The sequence below is a fragment of the Elephantulus edwardii genome, unplaced genomic scaffold, assembly GCF_000299155.1.
Source record: "Elephantulus edwardii isolate Elephantulus edwardi_28Jun2011 unplaced genomic scaffold, EleEdw1.0 scaffold00024, whole genome shotgun sequence".
In the NCBI taxonomy this organism is placed as follows: Eukaryota; Metazoa; Chordata; class Mammalia; order Macroscelidea; family Macroscelididae; genus Elephantulus; species Elephantulus edwardii.
Window position 1 is genome coordinate 3573405 of NW_006399774.1, and position 22300 is coordinate 3595704.

A 22300-nucleotide genomic window follows, 5' to 3' on the forward strand; every position below is an offset into this window, starting at 1 on the left:
AAAAAAAATGGCTGTCCTTGTTACAGAACTTGACTCTGGCGTGTGTCTGAGCAGAAATAAACAAATAGGGCATATTAGTCTATCCACAAGGGGATTGGCTAGACTCGCCCTTAAACTGAGTGATTCCAGCAGCAGAGTCTCTCACTACCGGTAAAGGAGAAGCAGGCACCTAGTGAATACCCTTCTTGCACCAGCTGGACCCCAGGCAGAGAGCCAATATGGCATGGATCTGACCTTGGAATTGCTACCCTCACCCACCCACCCACACCTCCTTCATGGACAGAACTAGAGCTGAGCTTAAGAACCTTTGCTCAACTTTGTTAGACAACGTGGGAGTAAGGAGAGGGACAAACCAATATTGGCAGGATTGAGAACTTTTAAACTTTGGCCTGAAGCCAAGAGCCTCAAGGCTGAGGTGCTCGCACACATTTTTGGAAGCTGTCCTGACTGTATCTCCTGCAAACATGGACTATAACTTTTTAACTTACCCTGTCAAAAAAAAACAAACACAAAAAAACCCCAAAACAAATAGTTGGAAGATCTCAGAAGGGGAAATAAAAATTGCCTTGAGGCAATTATTACATAACAATAACAATCCAGACTGAATAACGCCTCTAGACAAAATTAAAATGTGTGTGATTATTGTTCCTTTGCATAGTTGACTTTGAAAAAATGTACTCAGCATTTTTGTTAGGTATTTTCTCTCTGCTCCAGAGAATTTCACAACGTTATACGAACGTCTTTCCATTCTGAGAGACCAGTTTTTAAAACTAAGGCAGTTCAAATGCCAAATCAGGTCAGTTTTTAGGTGCACAATGGACTGGCTTTGTGGTCAGTTTAACTGTACAATGGACATGAGTTTGTTTGTGACCAGAGCCAGGTGAGGCTACTTGATTCCTCAGTGGGGCTCACGCCTCCAGCCTCGACCTGCTTCCTACAATCCTCCAAGAATTCACTCAAATTCAGTGGGATGACCAGAATCATTGACAAAAGTGCTGAGAAAAATTGAAAATACAGTTTAACTAGAACCACAAATAATAGCAGCACCATAGAATATGTACATATGGTTATTTGTAGATACCTCAAGTGCAGATTCCTTTTGGTGGAGATTTGAATAAAAATTTTTCCAATCTTCTTTTGTCGTTTCAAGTTTGGTCTGGATGTCTTTGGCTTTGTCTTCGGTCAGCAGAGGAATCAAAAGTTCTCCTTTAGACAACGTCATGTTTAATTTGTGCTGGCCATTTTCACTTTCTGACAAAAACTCCTATAAAGAAAAATATGGTTGACATAGTATAATACTTTAGGTTCTAAAAGACATTTATTCTCCTCTTACTTTGTTATCAATTAAAACAAGAGAAAATTTATTTTTATTCTCTATATTGAATGACTCAGGCATTTCTCTGATGGTCAGATTTCCATTTTATTAATCTTTATAAACTCTAACTTGTCTCAAACAAGGCTGTGAGCTAACACATAAAACATTAACAATACAATGAAAATAATCAAGAGAGGAAGTGAGGACCAAGGGAAAATAAGAATTGCAAACAAAGTTCACAATGGCTAAATTAACAATGAAAGAGTTTTTCTTCCTTTTCAAGGAGAAGAGTGAATTGGGGGATGGGGGGAGTAGGGAGAAAAGTGCAACAATGAATGATTGGAAACCCTAGGTCTCTGTAAACTTTCATTAAAATTAATTTTAAAAAAATATGTGTTCTAGGAAACAGAGAAAAAAAAACCCATAGATGCTCCATAGTCCTGCACAACTAGTAGAGATAGATTGTGACTTTGGCTCTGAACATCTTCGCTGTTGCAATAAAAATGTGAACTCACAGGACCGAATAAAAACCAAACCACTTATGCAGTGAAAGTACAACTAGCTCTAGAAAGAGAGAAGAGGTACAGTTTCAGAAGGAATCTGTCCTTAAAAAGGAAATACCATTAAATGTAATAGATACTATTACTCACTGTCATTGAATCAGAACAGTCGCAGAGCAGACCCTCCATTGGGTTTTCAAGGCTTTAGAGAGAAGATTGCTCTTCTTTCTCATGCAGAGACATTGATGGAGTCAAACCACCAGACAGACTGTCTTTGGGTTAGCCCTGCAACTCCCTATAGCTACTCCATCAGAGCTTTCTAATAGATGCGATTGTTGTTGTTGATTGCCTTCAAGTCATGCACGATTCATAGCTACTCGATGAAGAAAAAGGCTTGAAGCCTCTCTACTACTATCGACATTTATCAAAGTACATAGAGTTTCTGGAGGCCTGTTATTTAGGAAGTGGATGCCACTCTCGCTTCCAAATAGATGCTATTAGTTGTTTATTAGTTGTTCATAAAAAAAATAACAACAGATTATCTTTCTCAAGGAAATGTCAATGACATAAGCTATCATTGAGTAAAGCATTGACAACATATGTATATTTTCCCATCATCTCCTTAGAGATGACAGAGAGCTACCAGAAGTCCAGGCTGGGTTTAGAAGGGGTCGTGGTACTAGAGATATTGTAGCTGATGTTAGATGGATCTTGGCTGAAAGCAGGGAATACCAGAGGAATGTCTATCTGTGTTTCATTGACTATGCAAAGGCATTTGACTGTGTAGATCGTAACAAACTATGGTTGATTCAGAGAAGAAAGGGAATCCCAGAACACTTGATCATTCTAATGCGAAAGTTATACTTGGACCAGGAGGCAGTCGTCAGAACAGAGCAAGTGAACACTGCATGGTTCAAAATTGGGAAGGGCGTACGCCAGGGATGCATCCTATCTCCATACCTTTTCAACCTGTATGCAGAGCAGATTATCCGGGAGGCTGGGCTCTATGAGGAGAAATGTGGAGTCAAGATTGGTGGACGATTTATCAACAATCTGCGTTATGCGGATGACACAACCCTGCTTGCTGAAACTGAAGAGGACCTGAAGCACCTGCTGCAGAGCGTCAAGGACTGCAGCCTACAATATGGATTGAGGCTCAATGTCAAGAAGACAAAGATTCTCACCACTGGACCAATTGGCAACATCAGGAAGGATGGTGAAGAGATTGAGATTGTACACAGCTTTAGTTTGCTTGGCTCCATAGTCAACAGTGTTGGCACCAATAGCCAGGAAATTAAAAGGCGAATTGCCATGGGAAAGTCTGCTGTTAGGGACCTCTCCAGAGTGCTGAAGAGCAATGGTGTCTCTCTGGAGACTAAGGTGCGTCTGATACAGGCCATGGTCTTCGCAATCACTTGTTATGCATCAGAGAGTTGGACAATGACCAGGGAGGATAGAAGAAGAATTGATGCCTTTGAGATGTGGTGCTGGAGAAGAGTACTGAGAATACCATGGACTGCTAGGAAAGCAAACAGATTTGTCTTGGAAAGGGTTAAACCGGGTGGCTCCTTGGAGGCAAGGATTCTGAGGCTCCGTCTAACAAACTTTGGACATGTAGTGAGGAGAGACCGGTCCTTAGAGAGGGACATCATGCTTGGGAGGGTGGAGGGACAGCACAGGAGGGGAAGGCCCTCTATGAGGTGGATTGATTCAGTGACTGGGATAATTGGGATGGGAGTGTCAGAGACAGTGGGATTGGCATAGGACAGAGCGGAGTTTAGGGCTGTTGTAGATAGGGTCGCTATGAGTTGCAGGCGACTCGACGGCACATAACAACAACAACAATATCTCCTTAGATCCAAGGAAAAAAAAAGATGGGTTGTATATTCTCCACTCAAATGTCATTATAATTTTTTCAAGTGTTTGAGAAGAATAAAAAGCACAAGCTCAAGATTATTAATTGCGGCAAAGAAGAAAAAGAGCCCTGGGAGAAAAATATATAATGTGTTGATTGTTAACCAAAATGTTGATGGTTCGAATCTACCAGCTGCTCTACAGGAAAAAGGTGGGCAGTCTCCTATTGTAAAGATTTACATTCTTGGAAATGTGATGCAGGGTTGTCTTACATTTTCCATCAGTTTTCTGGGCCTGTACATCTTTGTGGGAGGAGACTACCCATCTTTCTCCCACAGAGCACCTGGTGCATTCAAGCCATCACCTTTCCGTTAGCACTCCAGAACCTTCCCTCCATAGTAGTAGGTTTTGGTTTGGTGCAGTGGCACAGTGTACTGCATGCTGAGCTGCTAAGTGGAAGGTGGGTGGTTTGAACCCACCAGTCATTCCATACAAGAGCAATGAGGCAGTATGTTCCCATAAAGACTCACACAGCCTCTGTAACCTGAGGGAGCACTTCCAGGAGTTGGGATTGACTCAACAGAAGTGGGACCGGTCTGCATGTGTTACCTTATTAGAGAACTATCATTGTCTGGTCCCTATGGACCTGCACTGCCAACTCAAAGGCAGTGGGGTCTTCTGGTGGTGTGAGCTCACCAGAACTCTATAAGAAAATATGGATGTTTTCCTTCTGTATGATTAGTAACCTTGGAAACCCACTGGAAGGTCAACTAGGAGTTGGTTTCAATGGCCTTTATGTGAATATACTAGTTTCTCTTTTTTTTTTTCATAATTAATTATTTGAAGCAAGGATTTCTTTGGAATTCAAATTTCGTAGCTGAATGTGGACGCCTGTGGCACAATACAAAAGTGCCCAGTTGCTAAATGAAAGGTCAGCCAGTGGGAAGTGTGGTTGCTAACTGAAAGCTCAGTAGATGGGAATGATGAGTTGGGACAAAAGAGTTAATGATCTGCTCCTGTAAAGATTACAGCCTGAGAAGCTCTATGGGAACATTCGACTGACACAGAGTCACTATGAGTTAGACTCAGGGGTGCAAAACAGCAACAACAATTTGTACCAACCCATCATCTTTTCAATCACTTCTTATGCATCTGAAAGTTGGACAATGAATAAGGATGACAGAAGAAGAGATGTTTTTTGTAGTATTGTAGAAGAGTACCGAATATCCCATGGACTGCCAAAACAACAAAGAAATCTGTCTTAGAGGAAGTGCAACCAGGATACTGCTTAGAGGCAAGGATGGTAAAATTTCATTTCACATACTTGGAGGATATTGTCATGAGGGACCAGTCATTTATAAAATTCATCATGCCTGGAAAAGTGGAGGATCAGAGGAAGAGAGGAGGACTTTTGTGGTGTTAGTTTAAAAGTTGACTTTTCTAGCCATTACATTAGCCCTGCTGGTCTACAGCTACTGTAACTGCAGACACATGACCTTGCAAATAGTCGACAGCTGTGGAAATAATATAATAGAAAGAGTGCTTTCCACACTATAGAGCCAGAGCCTGTTTGGTGGTGGTGACAGAGAGAAGAGAGACTATGGCACTGCTGTGAACAGACTGAGGCAAGGAGTAACCAAGTGAGCCCTGAGATAAAGGCCACAGTTAAAGGTTTTACTCATTAGATGATTGGAAGAAAAGCTAACTTTTAAATGACATGAGGCAAACCTTGCTGGATGATTAAGGAAATCAGAGGCTTCATGAATTTGTGCTGCTGAAATGAAGACGGGACTTTTACTAATTGAGGAATTGTGTTTTGCTGTTTATCTGGCTTGGAACTGCTATGCCAAACCTGGACTTGCATTGAATGTTTTTCTTTGCCTCCTCCACTCTCCAACCTAATTTCCCTAATAAACCCCATCCTTGGTGCCATAACTTTAAATAAAGCCCATGAGTCAATAACAAATATGGGACCCAAGTTATTGGTAGAAAGAAGTGCAGGAGCAAGTTAGGTGGCATGTCTGACCAAGCAGCTATCTATGTGCTGCTATGAATGCTATTGATGGGGACAGTTTTCCTTCATGAAGCCAGTAGAAGGCAGATTCATCCACCTTCTTGTTGCTTCCGCTCCTTTTACAACCCTCAATAAGATGGAATAACAGTGACTGTAACAATGGGCTTAAGTGTATCAGAGATGATGAGGATAAAAGAGGCGAGGACAAGGTTCAGATCTGCTGTTCATAGAGTTGCTATGAGTTGTGGTTGAGTTGACACACTTAACAACAGCAGCAGCACAAGAGTGAATCAACTGGAGAGCACACAACAACAATATCACAAGTAAAAATTAAGGATCCCTGATGGCTCAATAGTTAAACACTTGGCTGCCAACCACGAAGTTGTTGGTTCAAACCTACCTGGGAAGAAACCTCTATCTGGTCATCTACTCTTACAAAAACTACAGTTGGTTCTACTCTGTCAAATGGGGTCACTATGAATTAAAAATCAACTCAATTGCACCCAACAAATAAAGCTTTAGGATGCAATGAGTGAACTTTAAAAAATTTAGAAGCTCGTTTGGCACAATTATGATAATTCATTGATTACAGTCTTACCTGTATTTTTTGAAGACTTGATGAAACTTCACTAATATTTTGAGGTATATCAAAACATTTGGCAGTAGTAATTTTTGCATTCACCAACCACTGTTGGAAGTCCCTGAAGGCTTTTTGAAATCTCTGCTGTAGGATCTTTTCTTTGTTCTGGCAGTCCTTGGATGCTTGCAAACAAAGACTGTGTCCGTAATGTGAAACATTTAAAATAAGGAGAAAAGGAAAGAGTAGATTACAATAATGATTGTTACAGTTACCTATTCTCATAAAATGTACTTGCCTTATTTAATCATATGTTTAACAATGAATACATGTACATTATAAATAAAATAACATCTTCAAAAAAGGAAACCTCTAGCTGGTTCAATCTGTGTCCATTTTACTATTAATCTAGTAGATGATGGAGAAGAGCCACCCAGCAGAGAAAAGAAAGGCCTTGTGACTCAAGTTCATAAAAATTAAGCCATCTAGAGTTATGCTGTTCTATTCTGTAATTCTATTTCATTGTTGCATTCTATAATAAAAATCAGTAAGAATGGCTCAATGGCATTGGGTTTTATTTTTGTTAGTGTTTATTAATAATATATATTTGAACAGGTAAATGTCATGCTCACCAGTTATATTCCTTGATCAAGCCAGAAACTTTGCTACTGTAGGTACTCAGATCTTTGGAAAAGCGACAAAGGTCATTCAGCTGAGACTTAAGCTCTTCCGTCTTTGGTTCAGCTTTTTCTAGAGCATCCAGGATCTCCTGCAACCAACAACAAAACAGGAGTGAGCAATCAAAATGTGTATTTTACACATCATCCCACTCTTGGTGCATAAGTCCCATTATACAATATCCATCAGTAAGAGGAGGACTGGCACAACGGAGCTGGTAAAGAAATGTGGCCAACTCTCAGGATTCCCCATGGTGAGTGATGCCACCGGGCCGATTGATCTCCTTGCTACAATGAATATACACCCCAGCATCAAATGAAGTCCAGTAGTCAAACAACTTAAGTGGGACAAGAAGAGAAAAGAGCCTAAAATTTTCATTTTCTCCACAACAAACGTGTCTTAGAATGTGCAGCTAGAGGACTCCTTGGAGATGAAGATCGAGAAATTTCATCTCACATCCTATGAGTGTTTTGTGTTTGTTTTTTTTTACTTTCAGGAGATACTAGTCCTTTGAAAGGATGGTTTAGTGGTCAGGAGCTGTGTTGCCAACCCAAGGGCTGGTGGTTCAAATCCACCAGCTTTTCATCAGGAGAAAGATAAAAGCTAGGCACTCTCCTCCCATGAAATTAATTGCGTCTGAAAACCCACAGAGGGTAAGCTATGCATCAGAGCCAACTCAAAAGTACACAAGAGGATCAACAGAAGAGAAAAACTCCTCCAAAGATGGATCGGAAGAGTGGTTGCATAAACTCAGGGTGGATTATGAGGATGAGGAAAAATCGGGGAAGGTTTTGACCTGTTGCATATAGGCTTGGCATGAGGGGCCATGAGTCAAGACAACAAAGAGTAAACTTTTCATTAGTAATTTCTTAGAATCTATGGGTCTAAGTCAATTAGTAATGCACTCACACCATTGTTCCCTTCAGACACACAAATATGTTAAACATCTCCTATGTGTTAAGGCAAGGAGCTCTCTGGTGGCTTAGTGGTAAAGAGTTGTGCCACCATCCCAAAGGCACATGTGGTTCAAATCTACCAGAAGCTCCTCAGAAGAAAGTTGGCCAATATCGCGTTACAGCTTCTGAAGCCCTGCTGGAGGGTCAGCTGTGAGTTGGTTCCAACTTGACAGTACACAAAAACAGTAACATGCTAAGCAGGAGTTCCTGGGTGGCCTCAATTGTTCAGTGCTTGACTACTAGTTGAAAAGTTGTAACTAGAAAGCACCATGGGGTACCTCAGAAGAGAGGCCTGGCGAGCTGCTCCCCATAGGGTACAGCTTTGAAGATGCTTAGAGATGGGGTGTGAGAGTCAAGACACAGAGAGGCAGGAATTGGGGCCACAAGCCATCCAGGCCAGAGATGAGACGAGCCTGGTTAGCTCATGCTAGGGTGACGAGGGAACAGGAGAGACTCAGGTGACACTTAGCCTCTGATTTAAATCCCAGAGAGGACAGTGGTGCCATTTACTCAGATGAGAAATACAACACAGACCTCATTTGTTGAGGAGCATGGCTTTTCTACAGATCTGGGCTACATCTCAATGACTCTCAGACAGAAAAGAAGCAATAGCATCTATTTGCGTGGTTACTCATCTTTTGCCTCTCTTCCTTAATTACTACTGTTGTTGCTGTTGTTAAGTGCCGTCAAATCGTAGACAACTCATAATGACCCTATGAATGAAAGACCTGAACGCTTGTATAACTTCCATCATTTCTCCAAGTTCATAGAGTTTCTAGAGGCAAGCCATTTCGGAAGTGGATGCCAACTCCTGCTTCCAAGCTTGTTTTAATTGGGGAGCTCCACCAAACACTGTCCACCATGGGTAACCATTATCACATTTGACACATCACTGTCACAGTGTTTAGCATCACAGCAACCACCAGTCACCTCTGTACAGCAAATGGACAGACCAGTGCTACGCCACTTAGAAGAATGTTTGACCAAAACCAGTTAAAACCAGGCCTGAGGGGCACAGATTAAAATCACCCACCTTTGGCTTGGTAGCATAACTCTCTATCCACTTGGCCAGCAGAGCTCTCTCTCTCGATGATGATGATGATATTGTTGTTGTTATTAAGTATCATTGAGTCGTAGATGACTCATAGCGATTCTATAAACAAAAGACCTGAATGCTTGTATAACACTCATCATTTCTTCACGTTCAGAGTTTCTGGAGGCAAGCTATTTCGGAAGTGTATGCCACTCTTGCTTCCAAGCTTGTTTTAACTAGGGAGCTCCACCAAAAACTGTCCACCATGGTGCTATTATTATTACTGTACTTTGACAATTCTACACTGTGCCCTTTGAATATTCATGATTCACATGCCTAATAATTATTCAGTTGGGCACTTTCAGAGTGCTGGGAATGGTACTATGTATGTGATATTCAAATTCACATTTGCTCTTTAAACACCTAGGAGGTGGAACTCAGTCTGCAAAGCTCCCTCCCCATATGTACCTTGGCTGACCGTGGCCTTGAGTCCAGAGTTCATGCCAAACCCCAAAATTTTATTTTTAATTTATTTGCCCAGTGCTGTGAAAATTCACATTTCTCTTGTTTGTTCATTTTCAAACTCTTCACATATACCTCTGGTGGCCTAGTCCCTACTGAGTTATCCTGATCTCCCCCAAAACTGCACTTCTCTGGGTTTTGAATCCACCAGCAGGAGACAGATGGGCAGTCTCCTCCAATGTGATTTACTGTCTTTGAAACTTGTTGGAAGGTCAGCTATGAGTGTGTCCCATCTTGTCAGCAATATTGTTATGCGCCATTGAGTCACTTGGGACTCATAGCGACCTTATGTACAACAGCTCTGAACCCTGCTCTATCCTGTGCCAACCTTATTGTCTCTGACACATCTACCCCCACCACCCCAGTGACTCAATCAGTCTATCTCATTGAGGGTCTTCCTTTCCTGTACTGTCCCTCCACCCTCCCAAGCTTGACATCCCCTTCCAAGGATTGATCCCACCTTGCAACATGTCCAAAATATGTCAGACGGAGCTTCAAAATCCTTGCCTCCAACAAGCATTCTGGTTTCACCTTCTCCAGGATAAGCATGATAGTTCTCCTAGCAGTCCATGATATACTCAATACTCTTCTCTAGCACCTCAGCTCAAAGGCATCAATTCTCCATCATCCCTAACCATTCTCCAATTCTCTGATGCATAACAAGTAATTAGAAAGATAAGTTTCCAAAAACAAGACTCATTTTTTTATTTATTCTGATGTCCCAGAATCTGCTGAACTACTTGGCACATTCCTGCTGTTATTTGCCATTGGGTTGATTCTAGCTCTGTGTTGTATTTCTCATCTGAGTAAATGGCACCACTGTCCTCTCTGGGATTTAAATCAGAGGCTAAGTGTCACCTGAGTCTCTCCTGTTCCCTCGTCCCCCTAGCATGAGCTAACCAGGCTCGTCTCATCTCTGGCCTGGATGGCTCGTGGCCCCAATTCCTGCCTCTCTGCATCTTGACTCACACCCCCTCTCTAAGCATCTTCATCCCTTGTTTCTGGAAAGGTGCAATCTCCTAGCCTGACTCCCATTCTCTAGTTTCAATGGCTGTGATGTGACATTCCTCAGCACTTCTGCACCTCCACGCTATCCTAACGCTGTGTGGATCTGGGCTATATGTAATCAGACTTCAAGATCCAGCTCAAGGAACAACTCCAGCAGGTTGCTTAGTGCCCTTTCCCACTTCTTAGGGTGTTCTCATAGGAAAACCACCTGTCTGCGCCTTGATTACAATATTCACCAACAAAGACCACACCCATCTGTTCTGATCTTGTTTGCTTTCCCACCTAGACTGAGCAAGGCCAAGGTTCTCACGGTTGTTTAATTCTTTGATTTAGCCCAGTGTCTGGCCTAGGAGAGCTGAAAACATTTTTATTTACAAAAGGAATAAATGATGACTAAGATGGTTCCCTGTGAAAATGCAAACACTAAATCGGGAATCAATATTTCATACCATACTCAATCTTTTATTTGAAGGAGGACCTAAAAATAAAACTATTGAAGTAACATAAAATTTACTATCAAAACTTCACATTAAAAGAAATCTATCAATCGCTTCTCAGCCTTTTAGCTAAGATCAAGTATAAAAGAAATCTATCACATCCTTGTAAACAAAAGCATTTCAGTTGAATCTTCTATTATGTAAACATTAGGCCATATTTCTGTTTCAGTTAAATCTTAGCTTGTATATTGTTTTCCTCAGAGGTAAAAAATGTCTGTATTTCCAACACTAATAAGCCAATGCACACCAAGAGGAAATATTTAATATAATGAATATTTTTAATATAATTTTCGCAACATAGTTTGCAGATGCTCTTTCAATGTATTTTAAAGGATTTCTTGAGCATCATCAGTTAATTACAGAAAGTAAATATGAAAGTCTGTCATTATGATGATGGTTAAAAATGGCAACACTAGAAGGACCTCACCAAATCCATTACTTTGTAAACATTTTCTATATATTCTTGGTTAACTAAAATATTACCACTGTTTTTAGTGGAAAAAATGTCATCATTAGGAACAAGAGAAAAGCTGACTGGTGCTTTGTGGTATTCCTTCAAAAGCACAGGCTCTGTGATTTCCAGGGAAGGAAAAGGAGAGAGAGGGGAATCGAAATTAATACATCTATAAATTGAGCAGAGGGAAATGCAACAGACAAAAAGGGACAGATTAGACACTATAATGAATGAATTACAATAATCAATTGTAACTAATGTTATAAACAAAATGCACATGAATGATAGAATGAAAGCTCAAATGATTTCCAAATGTTCACTTAAATGCAGAAATAATTTCTAAAAACATGAAGCAAACCATGAGCGCTGGAAGCAACTCTGGCATGGGCTGTAAACAGTCCACTTGAGTTGGTAAGGGCAAAAGTTTGCATTCATAATTGCATCTTCGTGTGTATTTTCTAAACATCAACAAGTCTTCTCACCTAAAAAAAAAAATAGTTCAAAAAGAGTAATGTGATATTTTTTGTTGCTATGTGTTGTTGAGTTGGACCCAACACTGTTTTCAGAGACAATAAACTGCTTAGAAGGAGATTTCCCATATTTTTCACACAGAGCGGCTGGTGGAGTCAAACCACCTGCCTTTGGCTTGGTAGTGCATCTCCTTACCCACTAGGCCACCAGCACTCCTAATGTGACATAGATAAAACAAGATGATGTTTAGAAAAGTATTCTTCTCGGCTCTCGGGTGGATGCTGCTGTGTCTGCACGCGGGAGCCCGGGTTCGAACTCGAAATAAACTGTGTTAATTTGGCTAAAAAAAAAAAGAAAAGTATTCTTCTCATTGGTAGAAGGGGTCAGGGAAAAAGGACTAAAACGGTGTATCTTTTTTTTCTTTTTCTTTTAAATCTCACAGTGAGTAATACTGACGACATAGAACAATGAGAAACTTCCTTGCTAACGGTACAGAACAGACCTGACTCTGCGCACCATCCTGATTTACTCTTTCTTTTAGTGCTGTGTTTCATTACTGAAATATGTCTACACGTTAAGGAAAGAGACATCAGAAGGAAAAAGCCAGAAACGCTATAAATCAAGTAACAGAAGACGACTGTTGTAGTTTCTTTTTCGGTGTGCTGTATGTATTTCAACACTTAATTTATAACTAGACAATGCTGGAAACTTTACATGCCTTTCTTGCTGGCTCGAGCTGGGAGGATTTTGAAATGAAAAATATCATAAATAGAAACAGAGAAGTAAGTTTACTTTGCTAACCTTCCTTTTAAGGATACCCACAGTTCAGAACATTATAAAATGGTAACTATTACAAAAAAGCTTTCAGACATGATATTCAACTATAAGAGACAGAGATAGAAAGGATTTCAGGCATCAGTCCCGTTACGCTTCTCTTTCTTACTTTCTGAAAGAACTACCATTAGTTGAAGGGAGGGGAGGAAACCAAACAAGAAGGGGAAAAAGAAAGCACACACACACAAACCCGGGAGAGCCAGTACAGAGTGTGACGTAGGAAATCTGCTAACGGGATAATTCAAGTTCAGCTGTCAAATTCACACACAGAAAAGGTAAACAGGGCAAAAACTATTAGCTTTGTCTGAGAAGATTACCCAGAGATGCTTTCAAAGGCATAAAGGGAATCCTTTAATAGTTAGAAATAGTTCTAACCAGCTCGGGCTCAGCTGTGACTCCCCGGCTATTTCAGCCTCTGCCCACAGGCCATTTCTTAGTGTGCATGGCTGAAGATTACAGCCCTCTTACAACACAGCACAGCATGAAAAGGAAAATGTCCCCACTAACAATAACTATTTCCCAGAGGTTTAATAACTCCTTCTTCTTTCCGATGTCTTTATTTTTATCTTTCAAAAGTTTGATTCACAAAGAGAGGAAACAGATTAGACTTGGCAAATATAATTAGACAAATACTGGCTGCTTCCAAGTCTGAACGGGGCATGGTTTTCGTTAGCCAGGAATTCTTCCTTTCTTTTTTTAGCAACCAGGAGACCAAACTGTTCTTCAGACACAGTTTCACCGGGGGAACAGGAAGGCCACTTACTTTTCCTTTGTGCCAGCCTGCCACCAGCTCCTGGTCCGTGTTCTTGCCTTCCAGAAGGGCTAGCTGCTGAGACCAGTTTTTCAGGAAGGCACTGAACTGGTCCAGGGCGGCCCCGAGCTGAGCCACTTGGCCGGCAAACTCCTGCTCGGAAAGGGCCATCTGGCTGGCCAGCTTCTCCAGGCTGCTGCTGGACTGCAGGACGCTGTCTTCCCACTGCTTCCAGTCTGCGCGCAGGGCCTGCATCTCGGCGTCCACCAGCTCACACCCCCTGGCACTAGTGTCCTGCTTCACGGCGGGCGCCAGCGCCTCCACTCTGCACAGGCGGCCGGCCCCAATCTCTCTGGAATCTATCAGCTCCTGCAATGGAATATCACCATGGTAACCGAGGGCCCGTGAGTCACTTAGGCTGCAAGTTTCCCAATGTGTTCAGTAGGGGACCCCATCCTGCTAAGAGGCTTTAGCAAATGTGCCCCAAACTAGAATCCACCACTACACTACCATACATCGTATCATATCACACACATAATCTATCCCACTCCGTGCTATAATATATACCACCACACTAAAATATATCCCACTTCTCAGCACACTCGAATAAATCCCACTACCACACTCCCATACATCACATCACATCACACTATAATCTATCCTACTCCATGCTATAATTCAACACACTCAAAAATATCCCACCACCATGCGCTAGTATATCCCGCTTTGTTGTTGTTGTTGTGTGCCATTGAGTCATGTGCAATTCATAACGACCCTATGTACAATAGCCCTAAACTGCCCTAACCTGTGCCAATCTTACTGTCTCTGACACACCTACCCCCATTACCCCAGTCACGGAATCAATCCATCTCATTGAGGGTCTTCCTCTCCTGTGCTGTCCCCTCCACCCTCCCAAGCTATATCACACACTAAAATCTATCCCAACACATTCCGATTACACTGTAAGATATCACACATCCACACTACAGTATATACCACCACCATGCTGTACTATAACCCACCATGCTTTAATCAACACCACCAGCATGCTATAATACACCCCACCACACTGTAATACAGCCCACCACACTAGAACATATTCCATCATCACTCTCTTACATATCACAGTGCACTCTAAAAAATCCCACTACCACAGTCTAACATATAATAATGCAATAGTATATTTCATCATTATGCTATAATATACACCAGTACACTCTAACATACCCCACTATGCTCTAATACACGCCAGCAAACTCTAATATATTCTACCATGTTCTAGCACACTATATTTCACCATGCAATAATATATCCCATCATCATGCTATAATACATACCACCACACTCTGACATATCCCACTATGTTCTAACACACCCCAGCACACTCTAATATATTCTACCATACTCTAATATATCATACTATATTTCACCATGCAATAATATATCCCAGCATCATGCTATAATATACACCACCACACTCTAACCTATCCCACTATGCTCTAATGTATCCCATTATCACACTGTATTTCACCATGCAATTATATACCCACCATTACATTATGAGGTATCCCACCAAGCCCTAAGGTATCCCATCATTATGCTTTAATATTTGTCACCTCACTCTAATACATCCCACTACACTCTAATGTATCCCACTGTTGTTATTGTGTGTCATCAAGTTGGAATGGACCAAGTTGCAAACCCTCTAGTGGGTTTCCACAGGCAGTTAACCGTAGGGGAGGAGACTGCCCATTAGCAGAGCTGCTAGTGGATCCTAACTAACCAGGTGCCTTTGGAATTGCAGTGCAGCATCTCACCACTAGGCCACCAGAATTCCCTTATTGCACTATAATATAGCTCACCATGCAGTAATATATCCTACCACCACACTATAAAGATCTCACCAAGTTTTAATACCATCATTCTCTGTCACCACACTATAATATATGCTATCACGCTCTAAAATATCCCACTGTGTTCTAACATGTCCCACTGTACTCTAATATATCCAACCATACTCTAATATATATCCCACCACCCCACTCTATTACTATCCCAGTACACATGCTGTAATATCACCATATTCTAATATATCCCACCATCATCTTGTTCTAAATGCCACCACTATATAGCCCACTACCATGCTATCATATATGCCAAGATACTAAAAATATTGCATCATGCTCTAATGTATCCCACTACCACACCAGAATAGATCTCACCATACTGTGCTATATCCCACAATTATGCTATAATATATCCCACATCATGGTATAATATATTCCATGCAATCCTATAAATATATCCTGTACCATGCTATATTATCATGAGGGGGAAGGCTTGCAGAAAAGTTATTTGAGGGGTCCCCAACATCCAAAAGCAGACTAATGGGACACTAAAATCAGATACCATTGTTGTGTAGCACAGAGTCATAACCAACCCAAAGTTGACTCTCTGGAGGACTTTCAGAGTCAATTAATTGCATGAGAGGAGAATGCCCATCCTTCTCCTGGGGAGCAGTGTGTGGCTTCAAACCACGTGCCTTTGGAATTGCAGCACAGCTTCTTGCCAATAGGCCACCAGAGCTCCCTAAATATGGTTTGGATATGAAAATATGTTCACATAGATTTAAAATTTTGCCTTTGTGGTTTGGCCCTCTAAGTAAGGAGGTCCATATTTTGCCTTGAAACTGAAGAACAAGTTAGCAAATCAGAAGCAGAAGATATTCTGCTCATGGACTGTATTCCATTTTTATCTTCTTCCTTGAGACTAAGGCTGGTTTCACACTTCCCTTCCATCAGAAATCAAGCTCATTGCAATCAATAGGCTAAGACTCTGCCAAAACCAAATACTTTCAGATTCTTCAGTACCTACCACAAACCTTGTTAGAATCTCTACATCTGATTCACTATTAGAGGTGCAACACTAAATTGTCAGTTTGTTATATTTGGAAAATACAGTTTTCTAATTGGTACAGCACTTGTCTGCCAGTTTGTTGTATTGAAGTAACTGATGGGTTTCTGTGATGCTGAAAGCTATGTTTCTGGTGTGTCAAATCCACAAGGGTTACCCATGGTGGACAGGTTTTAGCAGAACTCCCAGATTAAGACAGATGAGGAAGAAGAATTGTCATCCATCTCTTAAATAGCAGGCCTCTAAAAACTATGAACAGTAGCGGAACACAAGTAGTTTGGTATTAGGGGTAGAGCCCAGATTAGAAGTCAATCAAAATGAGAACATAGTGACTGCTACAATGGGCACTAGTATGTCAGGAAGTGTGAAGATGACAAGGTTTAGATCTTTTGTTTATAAGGTAGATATCATGACAGCACCTTCCAACAACAATGAAAAATTTAGTCTTAAAGTACAGAGGTGTTCTAAAAGGAAAAAAGGGAGCTATGGGAGCCTAATGGCTAAGAAGCTGCATTGCCAATCCAAAGGCAGGTGGTTTGAATCCATCAACCCCTCCATGACAGAAAGACAGGCAATCTCCACCAGTGTAAATTATAGCCTTTGAAAACCTGCCTGAGGGCCAGCTATAAGCTGGTTCTAATTTGACTGTATACAACAACAAAGAAAAACAAGGGAGCTCTGGTGGCCTAATGGACAAGGAGTCACACCGCCAAGTCAAAGGCAAGTGCTTTAAATGCACCAGCTGCTCCACAAAAGAAAAACGGATACTCTCCTCCAGTGCAGTTTACAGCCTTTGGAAACCTGCTAGAGGGTCAGGTAGGGATTGGTTTCCACTCAATGACCATGAAAGAGAGAGATGAAAAAGGAAAATAATACAAAAGTTAATTATTGTTACGTCAGTGTAATAGTAAGGAGCTTTGGTGGCATGATGTATTATGGGCTCAGCTGCCAATTTAAGGTCAACAGTTCTGATCCTCCAGCTTTTCTGAGAGCCTGGTGGGCAGTCTCCTCCTAAATGGACAGTTTAAAATGGACAGTTTCAGGATCCTATGGAGAGGCACCATGAGTCAGCATCTACTTGATGACAGTGGGATGTGCTTTGGTTTTTAGGTATAAGAGTGACATTTCTCTTTAAGCAGGAAGTAGCTAAGAGAATACGCCATCCCCTTTTCCTTATGACTCAGGGTGAAGTCTCTCTCAGGAAGGAGTGATAGGGAATGGCAAAGGACACACTGACAAAGAAGATTAATCAGAACTGGCTTTGACAAGCACTGTGGCATTTGGACAAGAACAAACTGGGAGGAGGGTAGAGAGAATAGTGCAACAATGAATGAATGGAAACCCAAAATCTCTGTAAATGTTTATGAAAATTAATAAAATATAGAAAAAAAATTAAAAGCAAAAAAAAAAAGATTTTTAAAATGGAATATTCTGTTACTGAATATAGTACTTTGCATAAAGACATGTTTACAGATATCACTAAAGTCAGGATTCTGTTAGCATTTATCCTAAATTAGGGTTTCACTTTTGAATTAAATAGAAATAATATTACCAAAAAGATAAAGTTTCAAAAAGTAAAAAAAAAAAAAAGTCATGCAAAGTAACAATAAAACACTAAGAGATAATAAAGCATGAAAAGAGATTAATAAATTAAGTATGTTGTTGTTTTGGTTGAGGCTTGGGTGTGGGCTATTTGCTTGTTGTTTGTTTTTTTCACAATTGGGTGTGAGCTAACTAAATTTGGCCTTGTATATAAAAGGGCAGTTGGGCCCTCAGGCCCGGGTTTGAATCAGTTTTGGTCATTCTTCTAAGTAGTATAGCACTGGTCTTCCAATTTGATGTACAGAACTAACTTGTGGTTGCTGTGATGCTGAACACTGTGACACTGATGTAACAAACGTGATAATGGTTCTCATGGTGGACAGTGTTTGGTGGAGCTCCCTGATTAAAACGCTTGGAAGCAGGAGTGGCATCCACTTTTGAAATAACTTGCCTCTGGAAACTCAATTAACTTAGAGAAATGATGATAATTATATAACAGGGTTCAGGTCTTTTGTTCATAGGGTCGCTATGAGTTGTCTATGTGACTCAATTTGAATTAACAACAACATGTTGTTGCTTTTGTGTACCACAGAGTTGGAGCTGACCCATAGCTGACCTTCAGGCAGGTTTTCAGAGGCAGTTAATCTAATAAGAGGAGATTGCTTATCCTTCTCCACAGAGCATCTGATGGCCTCAAACTGCGCCTTTGGGATTGCAGGGCAGTGTCTTCCCACTAGGCCACGAGAACTCATGTTAAGTATATTGTTGTTATGCGCTGTTGAGTTGCCTGCAACTCATAGCAATCTTATGTACAACAGCCCTAACTAAACCCTGCTCCATTCTGTCTGTGCCAATCTCACTGTCTCTGATACACCCATCCCGATTACCCCAGTCACTGAGTCAGTCTCTCTCATCGAGGGTCCTCCTCCCCTGCTCTGTCCCTCCACCTGGGGTGAGTAATGACATGGAAGCATGGAGAAAGTTCAAAGTTTCTTCATGGACAGATTTCCTCACCCAAAAAACAACCAACCACATTCATATCTGACTTGAACTTCTAAAAGGCAGCCTTTTAATTAGGCTTGACTTTCTCCGTCTCAACTTTCAATTTCTTTCTGTTAGCTCTTTCTTGTTTGTGATCTTTGATAAAGCATTGTAAAAATACTGCATTCAAGAGCGTTTAGCAACACAGGAGGTCAGCCACTCACTCATTGCTATGTTGTCAGTTCCTACCAATAGCTGACCCTCCACTTGGTTTCCATGGCAATACAAATCTCAGGCAAGGAGATGACTTATCTTTCTCCCATGAAGTGGATGGTGGATTTGAACTTGCAGAGGAGTGCAGTCTTTGGATTAACATAACAACTCTCTACAAACTAAGCCACCAGAGCTCCCTAATCCAGGAGATTCTTGTTGACTACCATCAAGTCAGAACACAAAGCTGACTCTCTGGTGGGTTTTAAAGGCAGCAAATTGCATGGGAGGAGATTGTCCATCTTTCTCCTATGGAGCACTTGGTGGATATGAAATTGGTAGCACAATTCCTTACCATCAAGATTCCAGACATCAAGAAGATAAAGATTCTCACCACTGGGCCCATTGGCAGCACCATATTAGATGGAGAAGAGACTGAGGTTGTTAACTATTACAGCTTGCTCAGCTCCACAATAAACACTCTTAACACCAGCAGTCAGAAAATCAGAAGAATTGCATTCAGAAAATCTGCTGTCGTGGACCTCTCCAGAGTACTGAAAAGCAACGATGTCGGTCTAGAGACAAAGGTGTGCCTAATCCAGGCCATCATCTTCTCAATTACTTGTTATGCTTCAGAGAACTGGACAATGTCTAAGGATGACAGAATAGATGCCTTTGAATTGTGGTGCTGGAGAAGAGTCTTGAACATACCATACTCAAAGGCATCAATTCTCCTGTCATCTTTATCCACCGTCAGCTCTCAGATTCAGACCACTTAGTAAAATGCTAAGATAATGAAGCTAACCCCTTCCTTCAGAAGGTATGGTGTATTTTTGAAATTTCTCTCATCATCACAGTAATGTGGTTGTTGTTATGTGCCATTGAGTTGCCTGTGACTCATATCAACTCTGTACAAATAGCTCTGAGAAAAACTGGATAAATAATGTATACTGCATTGAAACAGATGAGGGAGAGAACAGTTTAAAAGCGATATATGATTGGGTATTATGGTTATCACAAGAGTCCAGAATGAAGGTTGCATAGTGGAGTGTACTTGGGGTGGGGGCATTGTACACTAATGAAAGAATTTTTCTTTTACATTTCAAAGAGAAGAGCGAATTGGAGGGGAGGGGTGGGCAGGGAGAAAAGTGCAACAATGAATGAATGGAAATCCAAAATCTCTGTAAATGTTCATGAAAATTTAGTAATAATAATAATAACAACAGTAATAATAAAAACCTCAAATAGCTCTGAACGTTGCTCTATCCTGAGCAGGCCTTACTGATTCCAACACATCTAATCCCATTGCCCCAGTTACCACATCAATCCATCTCATCAGGGTCTTCCTCTCCCGTGTTGTCTCTCCTTCCTTCCAAGCATGATGTCCTTCTCCAAGGACGGGTGCCTTCTGGAAATATGTCCAAAGTATGTGAGATGGGGCTTAAAAATCCTAGAAACTTGGTTTGACCTTCTCTAAAACAGACGTATTTGTTCTCCTGGTGGTCCATGTATGTTCAATACTCTTCTCTAGCATCACAATTCAAAGACCTCAATTCTTCTTTCATCCTTAGCCACTCTCCAGTTCTCTGATGCACAGCAAGTAATTGTGAAGGCCATAGCCTGGATCAGGAGCACCTTAGTCTCTAGACTGACACCATTATTCTTAGGCACTTTGGAGATGTCCTTGACAGTGGATTTCCCCAGTGCAATGCTTTTGATTTCTTGACTGCCTGTGCCAAGAGTGTTGATTTTGTAGCTGAGAAAACTTTAATTGTTAACAACGTCAATCTCTTCTCCATCTACTACGGTGCTGCCAGTTGGCCCTGTGGTGAGAAACTTTGTCTTCTTGATGTCCAGCTTCAATCCATATTGAAGACTACAGTCTTTATCCTTCTGCCTCAAATGCTTCAGGTAGTAAGTGATATTTCAATGGTCTTTAAAGTATTATCTTCTAATATGTTGCACTATTGTTTAGGGAGACAGTATAGAAGATCCAGGATGACATTCCAAGTTAACATTCTAATGCATTAATAAGGAAATTCCTTCATCAACTTCTTCCCCCACTGTGCTAGGAAGTACCATCTGGTTCTTACAGTCCATTTAGCTAGAGTATACTTCTTAGTCTTTCCTGTCAAAATAACAAGAGGATCTATGTACACTAGATTCTTAGTGGTGTCATGGTTAAGTAGCAGCAGAAAGGTTGAGGGTTCGGACTTGCCCAAGGGCTCTGCAAAAGAAAGGCTTATCTTCTTCCATTAAGAGTACAGGTGACCCTGTGCTGTCACATATGGTCACCAGGAGTCAAAATTGCCTAGTCAGCACTCATTGACAATAACAACATACAGAAGCATTCAAGGACAAGACTTCACTTTGTGTTCAAATGCAATATGTTTCCAATTCCTTTTCAAATCACACTTAAACTTGGAATTAGGTGTGAAATAGTAAACATCAGCCAATAGAGAACAGAAAGCAGTCAGTTTACATAACAGACTTTTATCTGCAGAATCTTTCCCCCACCCCAGGAATGTGACGTTTGAGGATCAATGAAACCATCGCTATGACATCTGCAGTTTTCTACCTTTATTTTAGATAGCTTCTTCTGGGTGGCTGATGAGTCTCCCGACATATCCAACCACCGATGAAGCTCTTCCTTGGCCGAGTGGAGCCAATCTGTAAACTCCTGGACGGCGTCCAAGTACACGAGATGGTCTTTCACAATCTCTTCCACGTTCCTCATTTTTTCCTAGTAAACCAAGAAAGAGTCCTTTAAAACACGTCTGTGGTTGAGAAAATTAAATCAGACCAGAGGGCATGATACAACTCTCCTAAGGCATCTCAGAAGATTTCATTCTGATTCTTTTTTAATGTATTTAAAATTTTGCAACAAAAAGAATTCCCAGCCCTTTGTTGGACTGAAGGAGTTGGAGCAAACAACCATTCATCCCGTAGGTTTCCACTGCCTTGTTTAGATTAAAATTTATGCTTAGTAAATGTTGCCTAACATCTCACACTAGTTAGCCATTTAATACTAATTATCATAAGCGCTATTATCATTAAAGCAATTTCTTGTGTTGACTTGGTATATGGCATTCTGCTCAGCACTCCAAACACATTTGATGATTTAATCTTCACAACAGGCTGTCAGGATTGTATCATTTTACAAGAAATGACTCTTAACCTCACAGGGGTC

The 22300-nt window shown here is 41.0% G+C and overlaps 1 protein-coding gene across 1 annotated transcript in view; it reads right to left on the bottom strand.

Moving 5' to 3' along the window:
• The window catches only part of SYNE1 (spectrin repeat containing, nuclear envelope 1), a 644155-nt gene that overhangs the window by 396625 nt on the left and 225230 nt on the right, over positions 1–22300 (bottom strand). The window contains exons 52-56 of the mRNA XM_006882743.1: positions 21689–21853; positions 13477–13833; positions 6893–7029; positions 6282–6459; positions 1082–1264 (exon numbers count right to left, since the gene is read on the bottom strand). Of these exons, the coding sequence (XP_006882805.1) occupies positions 1082–1264; positions 6282–6459; positions 6893–7029; positions 13477–13833; positions 21689–21853 (1020 nt within the window). The remainder of the gene's footprint in view (positions 1–1081; positions 1265–6281; positions 6460–6892; positions 7030–13476; positions 13834–21688; positions 21854–22300) is intronic.